Consider the following 14,853-nt stretch of genomic DNA (forward strand, 5'->3'; position numbering starts at 1 on the left):
TTTTAGTTTTTTGATATTATAACATATATTCTATTATAATTAATTGTTACTCTATAATATTACACTATATTTTATTAAATTATCGTTGTTTTAGATTATTGTTTTATTATTTTATATTACAGATTTTTATTATTTATTTGTTATAATAATGTAGTTTACTATTTATTACTATTAATTACTAGTTATTCATCTATATTGTTGTTTACTCACCAAACGATGGGAGGGTTTGACTTCCTTCCAATCTGAACCCAGATTCAGGCCCATCGGTCCTCACTGCATTGACAGCGATGAAATCCCTTTCCGTAGAGGCTGAATAGCTGTGGGAAACCAAATAAACAATTTCTGGAGCTGAAAAGACAGTTTGAGAGAAGAAACAGGTCTCATCTTTCCTCAGGGTTTCATGACAATCCGACCTACAGTGAATCTGGAGCCTCAGTCACCTGCAACAAGACTTGAAAAAACACAGAAAAGACAAAAGGCCAAATACAGCAGAGAGTAACAAATGAAAATAAACAGAATATAAGTTATTATGAAATTAACTCAAGCTCAGGAATAAACAAGCATAATAACACATGAAACGTCACAGATAAATTTAGAACTCATTAATATTCAAAGAAAAGTCTCTCTCGCGTGTCTTTGTACTCGTTTAAACTAGAGTTGCAAGTATTTGTCACGCTCTGTTTTAGCTGTATCTTTAGTGGTTTGCATTTTTGACGGTATTCAGAGAGGACTGTGAGGTAATATCACATTATCACTTCTCTTTCAACAAACATACATGCACATGAATGGCAGTTTAATTTATACATTCTCAGAAAAAAGGTACAAAAACTGTCATTATTTACCTGTAAAGGCTGCTTATGAGCACCTTAAAGGTATTAGTACCTAAATTATACAAATTAGGGCCTAAATGGTACCCATTAAAGGCACAATATGTAAGATTTTTTTTATTAAATATCAGAAAATGCAAAAGTCTACATTATATGTAGTTACACTCCTAAAGGCAGACCTTAAAGGCATAGTTCCCCCCAAAATTATCATCAGGTAAGTCATCACTTACTCACCCTCATGTCATTTCAAACCTGTATGACTTTCTTTCATTTGCAGAACATCAAAAATAAATTTTTGAATGTTCTTAACCAAACTATTTTGGTTGTCATTGACTTCCATTCTATGTTCCACAGAAGCAAGTCATACAGGTTTGAAACTACATGAAGGTGAGTAAATGATGTCAGAATTTTCAGTTTTGGGTAAACTATCCCTTTAACATGCTTCAGTTAATAATATTTAAAATGTATATTTAAAAATGTGTCGCAGCTATAATGCATGTACTCCAGGTTACTTCGAGTCTGCATCTTGATGCAATCAGTCTCTTTATAGTCTCCATTGTTCTTTACAATAATATCAAAATAAATATATTCTAAAAAGTTAATTTAGTGTTAGTTGCACTGCCCATTAACTTCATAAAGACAAACACTGCATATCTTAAAGCTTGTTAGAAAGTGCATGGGCAAATGCATTCTTTCTGTTTGCATTCCAGATTAGAACCTTATTAAGGATGTAAACTTGTAGATCCGACCTCTCATGAAGGATAATTCCAAGTGAGTCAACACTCTCTCTGTCTGGGAGCGAGGGGATATCAGGATGTCTGTTCTTCTGGAGCCGTATTCGTCATGAGAGTATAGGGTGTATTTTCATCTTGACTGGGGGAAAGAGGCAGGGTGGCCTTATGGGAAAAATGAATGAATCCTTTATCAGTTGATCTGTGCCCCAGAGACCGGAGGAGATAAAGAGAAACTGTACAGAGATTATCAGAGAGAGAGATGAGTGGAAAAAGAGGGGGAGGGAGAGATGGAATAAGAGACTTTCCCAAGAAGCAACACACTGGCCCATGCTGTTTTCTCTAGACTGGTCATTTCAGATAAACAGAGATTCTAGTCTGAATGCACAAGTCTGCTTCAACAGTGTCTGATTTGCATGAGACAGGGCAGGTTTTTGGTGTGAGTGGAAAGATTTTTGAGGCCCTATCACTGAACGATCACACTCACACATGGACAAACATGACTTGATGAGGAGATGCCTGATCTCTGCACTCATCCACACGCATTTCAGTAATATCACATGAGCAAGAGTGCTGTTGATCTGAATATCAGACAAGAGTTCAATAAACAAGAAGTTACTATTGAGTAACGTTCATTTCAAACACAATTTTGCCAGTTATTTCGTTTATATATCAATAGTTCAAAAGAAGTTACTATCTATCTATCTATCTAAGAATCTATCTAATCTATCTATCTATCTCTATCTATCTATCTATCTATCTATCTATCTATCTATCTATCTATCTATCTATCTATCTATCTATCTATCTATCTATCTATCTATCTATCGATCGTCTGTTCTCTGTCTGGCTATCTGTCTATCTGTCTGTCTATCTGTCTGTCTGTCTGTCTATATACTTTTGTTTCTTTTTTACTTTTTCAAAAATTTTTTTTAGACAACACTTCTGTCTAGACAACTTTGCTTTACTTTGAATTTCAGTTTATTTTAAATCTACTTCCTTATTTGCAAATTAAAATTGCAATTTATGAGTTAAGTAAATGTTTTACTGAGAAATTATTCATTGTTACACCTACTGGTAGGTGTTGGTAGGATCTTGCATGATGCCCCAAAACTGGATGTTGTTAGCAGTCAGTCAAATTGAAGTTGTTACATTGCTTGGCAACAGTTTGCAGCCTTAATTTGATTAAAAATATTAATGCGCTTAATTATATACTTGATTTATTTTTATTTTTTTAAAGTGAATGTAATGATTGTACATTACATTGATTTTACTAAATTAAAGATTTTGCCTAACGGTTAAAACGTAAACAATCTTTCATGGTTTCTTTCTTCATTTTGCATTAGAAAATTAACTGAATCCCAGTATAGCAGCCGGACAACAGTGTGTGTTTCAAGCCCTGTTTGCAAAGATGTTTTCAGGTTCTGCACTTTTGGAGTTTGGCCACAAGCTCAGGATTTGGAGCATCCCTGGAGTGTTATTACATTTCCATGCCAGCCATTCAAAATGCCAACACCATGATACCATTATAGTATGAAAATCAAGAGCCCCAGTATGTTCAACCCACAAACTTTATTCTTTTGTGGAACCCTTTTTCCCAGGCAACGCCTGGCCCTGACACCAACCAAGACCATATGAGAGAACATGGCAGGATACATCTTTAATTAGTCATCTAATATGGGATGCAGTCCACAGCCTGATATTGGACTGCGATTGGCAGCTAGTCTGAAAACACTCTGTTCTTCTGTTAAATAGACAAGGAGCTCTGTGGTGCATCTGTCTGTCCACCAGATCCGTGACCGATCCTGTTTTCCTGTCTGAGGCTGGGCATTGTTGGGAACCGTGCCCACTGACAGCTTGCTTTGGAGAAACCAGTGGCTGTACAAGGGGGCATTGGTCTACAGTCGTTTAATTACACCAGCACTGTCCATCACTGTTTGGACACAAAACCACCATCTGCGGGTCGTTCCATATGTGTCTAAACATGGACTTTCAATCCGATCGGCAGGATCTGGAAACTTCTCTCTCTCAGCTCACAGCCTGTCTGAAACGCAGTAATGCTCAACACATGAAAAAAAGAAGAAGAACAAACCATCTCTTCAGATTTGGGATAAAGCGTCTGATAGCTATATCATGATATTACTACACATATAAAGTTATCTAGACATTTAAATTTTCTGAAGAAAATGTGAATTGTGCAAAACTGTCATGACAATGCTGAGGTGTTGCTAGGATATTGCTTTGTAGTTGCTAAGGTGTTTTGAGTGTTTTGCTAGGGTCAGGGATGATGTGTAAAATATGAATTGAAGATTTGGCTCCCTTTCAGTGAATTAGTGATTATGCATATATATATATATATATATATATATATATATATATATATATATATATATAATATATAATATATATATATATATAAATAATAATAAAACAATAAAAAAAACACCTTCAAAACTTAAGTTAGTCTTGGCAAACTTTGCTTTAAAAAAAAAAAAGAATTGGCTCTGGCTAAAATCTGACAAAATGCTTAAAAGTTTCATTCAGTTTAATCTGTGCAACATCAATAACAGCAGTCTCGTGAAGTGAACAGAATCTATAGCTCCACTTCTGAGCTGCTGCTTTGTTATCGCTGAGCGTTTGCATGTCGTTAGCTCTACAGAGACTCTCTCCCACACCTCTTTAAACTTCAGAAACCCACTTCACAAAACACCTTCTCATCTCTTCTGGTGACTGCACATATTTCAAAGGCAATCAGTGTTAATTATGACAGTAGCTGAATACAGCTCATTTAAACAGATGTGTTCAGTGGGATTTGGTGCAGTAGCATCTCTAGGACAGTGTTCTGTTGATTGTCAAAACAGGAGGGAAACACAGGAGCTTGTCTTTGTAGAACGGGCCACTGAAGAGCTCTCTGATGCGCTGATGTTCTTCACTACACGCTCACCTCAGATACTCCCTCCTCCACAGCTTCACGACAACTGAGTATTGCCCTGAAGCGTGACGGCAGCACTTAACAGGCTTTTTCTTCATTTCCTAAAGACCAGATATGGCACTTATCCTAGTGCAGCTGCAAGAATGGGGGAGTCCGAGTGCACAAGAGTGTGCTGTGACCCATGAAGAGAGTCATGTTGTGGACCAGTTGTAAAGCTTTAAGTGTAGTCAGCACTTCTCATTCTTTTAAACTGTTTAAGTGACCTTGTTTCACTTTAACCTCAACCATAAATGAAAATATGACATAAAAAATACAGTGCAAATTGATATAATGTATTTAAAATAAATGATCATTAATAGAAAAATGTGTTGTGAATAAAAAAAAAAAAAAAACTAACTGGTTGTTAATAACATGTTAACATAAGTATACAAGGAAATGTTAATACAGAATGATATTCTTTTTTGTGTGTTCCACCAAAGAAATCCATAGCATTAGAACAACACGAAGGTGAGTAAATGATGACAATTTTCATTTTTGAGTAAACTACAATGCTATATTATGTTATAAACATAATATTTAACAGATCATTTGTTAATTTATAATCTAGATAGCTAGCTGGAAATGAGATAGACAGCTAAACGTATATCTATACTGTACATAGATATATGCCATTATTTAATTCCCCAAAGTTTGCAGCTGTGTTGTTAGCAGATTACCCACACCTGATTATCATCAGCTCTGCTTGTTTGCAAACCTATGCTAATTTGCACTGCTCTTGGTAGTTTTAATTGGTCTTTATAGAAACACGCTAGAAAATTAACCATGCACTGTAAAAAATGACCGTGAAATTTACAGAAAAACTATGTAAAATCCATACAGAAAAGTATTGTAAACCCCAAAACATATTTTTTTTGTTTAATTCACAGTGGAATTTTGTAAACTATTAAACACAATATTTTTTTATATTTACAATAACAATATGTGATTGTAATCAAAATTATTTGTTTAAAATTACAAATTATTGGTATCAAATACAGAGAAATACTGTAATACTCATAACAAAACAATTTTGTTAATTTGACATGCAAATATTGTAAAAACTAAGTTTTAGTCTGTTGTTTTTAAAAATACAAATAAAGTATGTATGTCACTTTACAAGTTTATGCTGTAGACTAATTTTAGCATGATTGATGAAACGATGCAAATTGAGGTAATACATTTTTTTCCCACAAAAAAATAAAAATAATTGTGAACCTGAGAGGTTGCCCATCTATATATATAAAAAATATGGCTACAATTATAATAATATTGTTTTTATAATTTAGGCTATTTGTTTGTACGCATATTGTACACTGTAAAAAATAATGTCATTTTAACTGTACAATTTTGTAAAAACGCTACAAAAAAAAAGTGTTAATAGGTTAACAGTAAGTTCCTGTACTATATACAGGGAAAAACTGTAAAAGATCTAACCAGACATTTCATGTAATTTTACAGTAAAATGCTGTTAATTTTACAGTTTTTAGAAATAAAAAAAGAAACAAATCAATGTATAATTTACAGTCAAAAACTGTAAACTGATATAACCAGAATACCCTGTGTGACGCTCCACATTTTGAAAGTATTTTGTTTTAAATAATCATGTTTTTTTAATAGTTTTTTTGTTATCAGTTGTACATTTGGGCTTTATGTTACATCTTCTGCTGTTTAATGAAAGTTTATTGAATTGTTTAAGTATCGTGTGTCACCATGATGGTGTTTTGTGTTTGCATGAATGACTTTGTGCACCTTCTATATATTAATATAAACTTCTGCTTGTGGCGAAGCTACTTGTGATGAACTTCGATTCTTCATGTGGCTTTCTCTTTTACCACCTGCATTATTATGGTGGTTGTCAGTATGTTAAAGGTACAAAACAGATTTTAATAGCAGTGTGCGTTGTTGAATTTACTGGTTTACATTCAAATTTTCTTGTTTGTAAATAACAGTTTTATACTGTAAAATTTACAGTTTTTGGCCGTAATAGTGTTTACAGTTTTTCTGTATTTTTTACAAAAGTATTCTGGCAACCACAGCTGTGCCAAAATTATTTTGTAAAAACTACAGACTTTTTTTTACAGTGTACTGTAAAATTTACAGTTTTTGGCCGTAATTGTGTTTACAGTTTTTCTGTATTTTTTACAAAAGTATTCTGGCAACCACAGCTGCCAAAATTATTTTGTAAAAACTACAGACTTTTTTTTTACAGTGTACTGTAAAATTTACAGTTTTTGGCCGTAATTGTGTTTACAGTTTTTCTGTATTTTTTACAAAAGTATTCTGGCAACCACAGCTGCCAAAATTATTTTGTAAAAACTACAGACTTTTTTTTACAGTGTGGCTTTATTATAGTAAAAGTGTAGTAACCATGTTTTTTTTGCGTATTGATCTGTATAACCACAGATTTACTACAAATACCATGGTTAAACTATGGTTAGTGTAACAAGAGCATGGTTAATTTGTGGTTACCATGGTTTAACTATAGTAACTATGGTTTTTTGGTTTTATTTGTAGTAAAACCATGGTAAATTGTAGTCAGTATTGTCAACAGATCATCCAGCAAACTATCCATCTGCGCTTTTAGAGGACTGTGGTCTCGTGTTAATTTGCCCTGTTTAGTAATTCTGGCCCTAAAGCTAGTTTTTTTTTTTTAACTCTGTCCCCCTAGGTTTTAAAAAATAGAGCTGTTTTCATCTCGCGGAAGAACATTGTTTTGCTAGTGCTTCGGCTCTGCTGCTCTGCGCGGATAAATATGGCTCGAAGCACCTGTGTCATTTTTTTCTCCTTCGTTGTGACAGCAAACTGAAAGCTTCTTTTCTATATATTTACTGTACACACGGGTGAATGATGTGGGCTATTTCCCGCGAAATCCTTCCCGACAGCTCAAAAATGTCATTATTATAGTGTATGATTTAGTGTTTTGGGGCGAAGATGGTTTGGAAGATGGATTCTTTTTTTTTTTTGCACTCTCATAATTTTTATTTTATTTTTTTTTAATAAAAAAGCGACATAGTGTAGCTTTAAGTAATATTTGTTAATGCACTACTTATGAAAGTTATTATGCAGTGTTATTTAAAAACCCCGTGCAGCCTCGTAAAGGTGTGTTTGTCAACAAACATTTATGTTGCCACGCGCTCATGGCAAACGCCCCATATGTGGCCCTCTCTCTCGTGCACACGCTGGTTTAGATGTAGTTTAATTGACAGGCGTGTTTTAAAGCACTGGCTACATGCTGTCATTCATCACCAGGGCCACTTGTGTAATCAGTGAATCGCGCGCACTGAGCACTGGTGAGAGAGCAGAGGGAGGAGTTTAAACTTGCCCGAGGTTTTGAGAGCCGAGTGACTGTCATCCCTCTCTCGGGTTTATATGTGGACGCGTGCGCTGATTTCTCCTGCTCCAGTGCGCTCGGAGGTGTCTTTCAGGAGCACCGGCTCCCTCTTCTACCGGACCGGACACCCGTGACCATGGCAGACACCTACTAAAGCCATCACGGAGAGATACGCGTTTGTACCGACTATGGCTGTAGACGGTAAGCTCACTGTGTTAAACCAGTTATTATGTGACTCTTATAGTCCCGTTTATTTCCACGGTGGCGTTACAGTAGACAGACAATACTTATGACTTGTGCTGTTTACTGTACTGAAGAAGACCAATGTTTTTACTCTTTACTTTACATTGTTTACACAATATTTACAGTAATATTTACTAATACCTTCTTATCTAATAGTTTACAGTATAAAATGTAATGTTAACATCATTGTTTGCATCCATTTTAACATTTTATTTCTAATTTAAGGATATTTTATCCCATTTACCAGAATTGTAACTTTTCTTCATCAATAATTATATTCAACATTTTTATTTCTTCAATTTTAGTTATTTTTTTTTAGCTACTGTTCTTTAGTCTATTATTTTACTGTAGTGTTTACTAATACCTATGCTGTACTTCTATAAGACCATTATTTTACTATTAACTTTTTTGCTGCATCCTATGATGGTATATATTTTTTTGCTGAATGCCATTTGCATGTTTTGGTCAGAAAGTTGGTGATTGTTGCAGCTTGACTCACACATTGTGGGTTTTTCAGATGTATTTTTGCCCATCATGTTGACTTTGCGCTCAACCCGCTGAAGGGAACGCCAGAGTTCATGGGTTTGTAGCTGGACATAAACATAAAGTCTACCTGACGTCCTACATGATAAATGAAAACACACACACATGCTTACGGTGATCTCAATGGCTTTTATGTAATCATAAGAAATATATGTTTTCCCCTGGCCCCAGGCAATTATATGTAATCATATTATATCTGCAGCGCTTAGTGTGGTGCTGAAACGGACAGCAACATCTTGTCTCACTTTATCCTGACTTCTTCTATTGTCCTTTTCCTAATTCTTTCTCAGTTCACATGCTTGATAGTTTAGATTCAGTAACTTCAAAGAATATTTGACCTAAAACGAACATTTGCTGAAAATGTACTCATTCTCAGGCCATTCAAAATACACATGTTTCTTCATGGGAACAGAGCTGGAGAAATGTAGCATTACCTCACTTGCTCACCAGTGGATGCTCTGCAGTGAATGGGTGCCATCAGAATAAAAGTCTAAACAGCTGATAAAAACATCACAATAATCCACAAGTAATCCACACCACTCCAGTCCATCAGTTAATGTCTTGTGAAGTGTTAGTAAGATATGATCCATAATAATGCTTCCCCCAGTGAAAAAAGGCCACTGACATATTTGTGTAGAACTATTTTCGCTTGTAAACAGAGCTTGAAATGTGCATATTTCTCTCCGTATTCACGTGAGACTGGAGAAGGCAATGTTGTGGATAGCAGATTCGTTTTTCAGCCAGAAGAAATGTTTTGAAGTTAACGTCGTAATAATATATTTGCTTCCCACATCGTTAACTGATGGACTGGAGTGGTGTGGATTACTGTGATGTTTTTATCAGCTGTTATGACTCTCATTCTGATGGCACCCATTCACTGGAGAGCATCCACTGCTGAACAAGTTTCTCTAACTCATCTACATCTTAGATGGCCTGAGGATGAGTATATTTTCAGCAACTTTGTGAACTATTCCTTTAAAAGAATAGTACCCAGAATTGAATGTCCTTTATATAGAAATATGTTGTTTTATTTGAGCAAAAATATGCATTGAAAAACAAGTTCTCCCCGGAGGAATGTTAGATAATTATGTTTATTATTTTTTTTTTAATGCAATTAGGATGGCTTGTTTTAATTAATGTCATATTCTGTGAGCAAAATATAATTATTGTTTCAGCACATTTTTCTCAGCCCTCCTAAGAAAAAGCCTGATATGTGTGCACAAGCTGTTTATATAGAGGAACATCATATATGTTATTAAGCCATTTGATTAGACAACTCAATTACACTTTAGCGCACTGATTGTTTGCTTTAATATCTTCTATTGCACAGATATTGCCATATCATTCTCCTGTTACAATACAGTACAGTTATTGCTTGGCAAGGTTTCGTTTTATAAAGGCTATAATAAAAAGATTTCAGATAACACTGGTTTCTGATTCACATAAAACATGTTTGTGTCACTGCTCATATAAAGCTTCATCAGATCTGGAGAGGCACAGATGTTGGGTTAACCCCCTCTCGCCCTGTTTAATACCCAACAACTCTGAACCAATCCCAGCATGCAGTAGCAAGACTGGGTTGTTTTCTTGCCTCCTAAGGGACCAGCAATGCACGTGTGTCACTCATTCATGCATACAGTTGGATTAGAAATGCTACGCTCACAAGCTCAACACACGGATTCTAACCACACACACAATGTCTGAACAAAAATAGAGAGAGAGAGTAAACGAGCAGTAGCAATAAAAAGAGTAATTTCTTTCCCGTTTTGCTCAGATTGACATGCACCCGGTGAAGGGAGTGTATATTTTGGCTCAATGTGTGTTTGCCTGATATCAGCAGAAGTGATTCCATGCTTGACCAGTCTGTCAACGCCATTGACTGTTTTTTTTTGTGTGTGTGTGACTGGTAGACATTTACTTTTACTCTGTCTGTCATTTGAGAACACAGATAATGAATTTCATTAATTCTGACCGTTTCGCTTCACTCGTCTAGCAGACATTTTTGCTACTTTTTTAAATGGAAATAAATGTCGTGCCATATATTCTACTCCACAAAAATAAAGAATTAAAAAAGAAATAAATAAACAAAGCAAGCATAACTTTCACATGAATATTTTGTCATGTTATTTCTTCTTTTACCTCAACTGCTGAGAGATGAACAGCTTTCCCATTGGGTTTTATAACAGTTATGACTTGGTCCATCATCTGAATGCATATATAATGGAAGGTTTGTGAGAAAGGCTTTCAAAGCAGAAATGTGAAACTTGTGCTATATTTGTGTTATAATGCTTATTTTAATAATGTCTCCTGTTATTTAAGCTATAAAGTTGTTTATCGTTTTAGCAGTTGGACTATTTTTTATAGGCAGTTGAAAGGCACGGAAATAATATTTTTACCAAAACACTGAAACTGAAATTAAAGTTTTAATTAATAAAGAAAAAAAAAAAAAAAAAAAAAAAGAGAGTTAAATGAAATTTTAGTAACTGTGTAACTGAACTCTTTTAGAATTATGAGATATAAACTTTGAATTATTATTTTTTCTAATTACGAGTTTCCATGTCGCAGTTCTGTTTTATTTTGTCTCCTCCACTGAATAAAAAATCAAAAAGGTAATTGCAATTTTTTATCTCAAAATTCTTCTCAGAAAAAGGATTATATCTTGCAATTCTGACTTTATATTCTGCAATTCCAAAAAAAAAAAAAAAAAAAAAATCATAATAATAAAAAAAAAAGGCTGAATTGTGAGAAAAAAATGTCAAAATTGTGAAATAAAAAGTTGCATTTACCTTTTTTATTTTTCTATTTTGTGGCGAAAATGGGCTACCATAAAACCAGACACTGACACAGTCAAAGTTCTCCATTGGAAAAGTGCTACAGTTATTAAACATCACTGTTTCAGTCAATGATTATGGCCCTCTTAAACCGAATTATTATTATTTTATTTAAAAAACAGCAAAAAACAAAACAGAACAAAAAAACAAAAAACAAACAAACATACCAAAAAAACTTCACAATTTCATGGGTGCACTACATTCAAAACAGTTTCTGTTTTAAAACTGCATTCGATTTACGAAGTCGAATGTCGGAGAATGACGTCACACCCAAATGGACTGTGTTCCAGTAGAAAACCAAGATGGACACGTCCATTGTTAGCAATACTAGTCGATTAAAAACATAAAAAGTGGTATTTTGCACAGATAATGCCATGGTGTCATGTCCACAAATGTGTGCACCACTGAGTTTATTGAGACACAGACAAACATAAGTGCTAATAAACAATTTACTACTGTTTCTCTTCTGCTGATGCATTGAGCAGCCATACTGGATTCTGAAATTGCAGTTGTTGTGATTCCGCCAAGATTCCGAGTTGGAACTTTGACTTGGGAGGGTGTTCCAGTTAAAAGTTCATACTGGGAACTCTGAATTTCTGAGTACAAATGGAACGCAGCATAAATTTGCCCAATATATTATGGCCCTGCTCCATGTTTTTCTTTGCTTGTAAGTGAAATACACAATTTTTGTTTAAAAAAGTTTAAATTATTGTCTGTGTTAATCGACAATATGTCACAGTTGCTGATGAAAGAGCTCAACTAGTATTGAACCCGGAACATTCCTTTAACACTGCTCCCAAATCTGTTCCTTTCAGAGCTTTTGTCCTAAAGCCTCTTGATCTTGTTTGTACTCAGTGAACACATGACCGAAGTTAACATCCCTGTGAACTGATTCTCACATGAGCGAATGAATAAAAGAAGAAAGGAGGTGAAAGGAAAGGAAGCTAATGTTTTCTTTAGCCACATAAACATGGTCTTTATTAGCTTTTTCTCACATTTGTTAAAGAGGGGCTCTTAACAGCTATTTGGTGTCCTGCCCAAAAGTTGGCTTTGGAGAGCTTTTGAAATGTGATCCTGCCTCAAATGAAGTGTGTGTGTGTGTGTGTGTTTAGGCTAGCATCCTTGTGTCCTCACAGGCATTGTAACCACCTTAAACCATCTATCCCTTTATCCCCCATCCTTTTGTATCATATCTTTTAGAAGCAGACAAATGCTAAAATGGATTTTGTGTGTGTGTGTTTGTATTTTTGTGGAATATAGCATGTTTGATCTGTGTGTGTAAGTTTTCATTATGCTTTTGTGCTGTTGTTTGCATGTTTGGGTTTTAATTCTCATTCCGTTGGCCTGTTGTTGGTCTTAATATCCTCTTACGGTGTCACCGCGGTTCACAAAGCATCTGTGCTGACATCAGAGGAAGAGAAAGTAAATACGATTTGCCTGCTTTTTTTCTTGCAGTGATTCCGTTCTTAAATGAAAAGACATTCTGTCGTGCATCAGCATGGATGGATATTTTTGTGTCTGATTTTGACCTGGTTAGACAGTTCGCCATCAGGTGCATTCACACCCACTCTAGTCAAGAATAACAAAGGAATGTGTACAGGATTGACAGAATTTCCATTAAAATTTGGAACCAGAATCTCATGGAGTCAAATAAGAATGACTGTATGAAAAATGTATGCAATGTTAGGTGGTTGATAGGGTGTTCTGGGTGATTGATTGGGAGTTGCCTTTTGGTGCCCTAAGGTGTTGTTAGGTGCTTTTTTCAGTGGTTGTTAGGGGATTTCAGCCAGGAAGTTGCTGGGTGGTTGCTTACTGGTTCAAGTTAAAGGAGCCTTTCAGGTCTCTATTAAAGTATAGTTTGTTCCTTCCTTCTATGTAAATATGTTATGTATCTCCTGACATTCTCTAATTGTAAGTCTGGTGGCTTAGAAAAACAAAGAAATGTTAGTAACACAAACAGTACAGGCCGAATTTAATACTTTGAGTTGGAAATTTGTTCCAATCCCTAATGCTAAAAATAAACACCATTTATAAAAATGAATGAATTGTGCTAAAACCTCTGTTTAAAATGAAGATTCAGTTTACAGCTTGTTGATGCCTTTCACATTCTAATCGATAAGGCTGTATAGATCCTACAATATCACATTCTTCATCCATATGCTGCCTCATTATGGATCAGCGCTACACTTCTGAGATTCCCTATGAATGAAAGTGGGATTGAGGGGGATGGGGAGGAAAAGCAAGGGGGAGGTGTCTAATAAACATTCACTCGTCAATCCCTGTGGACTTTAAACAGATTGATCAAGCGTTGAAACCCGGGAGGGATCAATTCAACTTAAATCAACAAGCATCTTTGTGAAAATGGACTGAGAGTAAGAAGGAGGCAGAGAGATGGCTGAAGAATAAAGAAGAAAGGTCAATTTCATTTGCTGGGAGGACTGATGGCTGGGTCGACCCGTGAGCTATCGATAATTGCTCTTGCGGAGGGCAGAGCTTTACACCCTCAACATCCCGAGCATTCTCATCCTCGTTCTCCCCCAGTGTTACCTAATTTCAGTACTGTGGTCACTCTTGATTTTTTTAAACGGCCGGTCTGTCAGCTCCTCTCATCCTGTTGTATTAGCAAGTGCACGGGCCCGTGTCCAATATCTCGCCGTTAATTAGTGCTCAACGAAGAAAAGAAATGCATGATTGGGAAAGATAAAGGATGAAAGAGGAGGAGGATGTTGAAGAAAGATACAGAGAGAGAGAAATGGAGAAGAGATAATAGAAACTGCTGAGAGGGTTGTGCTAATTAGCGATAATGCACTTGGTTTGAATTTGATGGAAATTGATGGTCTGGTGTATGCTAGTTAGTAGTTGCTTTGGATAAAGCAGTGGTTCTCTAACAGGGGCTGCTGGATACTTAATAACCTATTAACATTAATAAATTATTAATAACATGTTAAGATAATCAAACTTTAAATGAATTTAAAATGTTAAAAAGAAACACATGAAATCAAGATGCAAATTGAAACTGTATTTCTTTTATTTTCCCTCAGTTCCCTTTATAATTTTATAGAAGTACTGTACCTACAGTTCTGGAATACTGAAAATTCACTGTAATCACAAAATGAATTGTGGTATATTCAATTATTTAACTATTCAGTTTATCAATGGAAAAAGTTAGCAAGTTACAGCAGAAATACCAAAAATATTTACCAGAAATATTGTGTTGGCTAAAAAGGTTTAAAACAACTGTCTTAAAGGAATGTTTGGGCTTAAATATAAGTTGTATGCTGACAGTTAACCCAGGGTTTCCTTTTTTTTCTTTCTTTTATTTTTCTTTATTTTTATTATTATTATTATTATTACTGTTTTTTTTTTTTTGATGTCA

The 14,853-nt window shown here is 35.1% G+C and overlaps 1 protein-coding gene across 1 annotated transcript in view; it reads left to right on the top strand.

Annotated features, from left to right (window-relative positions):
• The first annotated feature begins 7,719 nt into the window (after positions 1-7,719).
• LOC109050245 (sterile alpha motif domain-containing protein 10-like) overlaps positions 7,720-14,853 on the top strand; it is an 890,290-nt gene continuing 883,156 nt past the window's right edge. The window contains exon 1 of the mRNA XM_042712749.1: positions 7,720-8,061. Within this exon, the coding sequence (XP_042568683.1) occupies positions 8,049-8,061 (13 nt within the window). The 5' untranslated portion in view covers positions 7,720-8,048. The remainder of the gene's footprint in view (positions 8,062-14,853) is intronic.

Source organism: Cyprinus carpio, chromosome A23 (genome assembly GCF_018340385.1).
Source record: "Cyprinus carpio isolate SPL01 chromosome A23, ASM1834038v1, whole genome shotgun sequence".
NCBI classification, from domain to species: domain Eukaryota; kingdom Metazoa; phylum Chordata; class Actinopteri; order Cypriniformes; family Cyprinidae; genus Cyprinus; species Cyprinus carpio.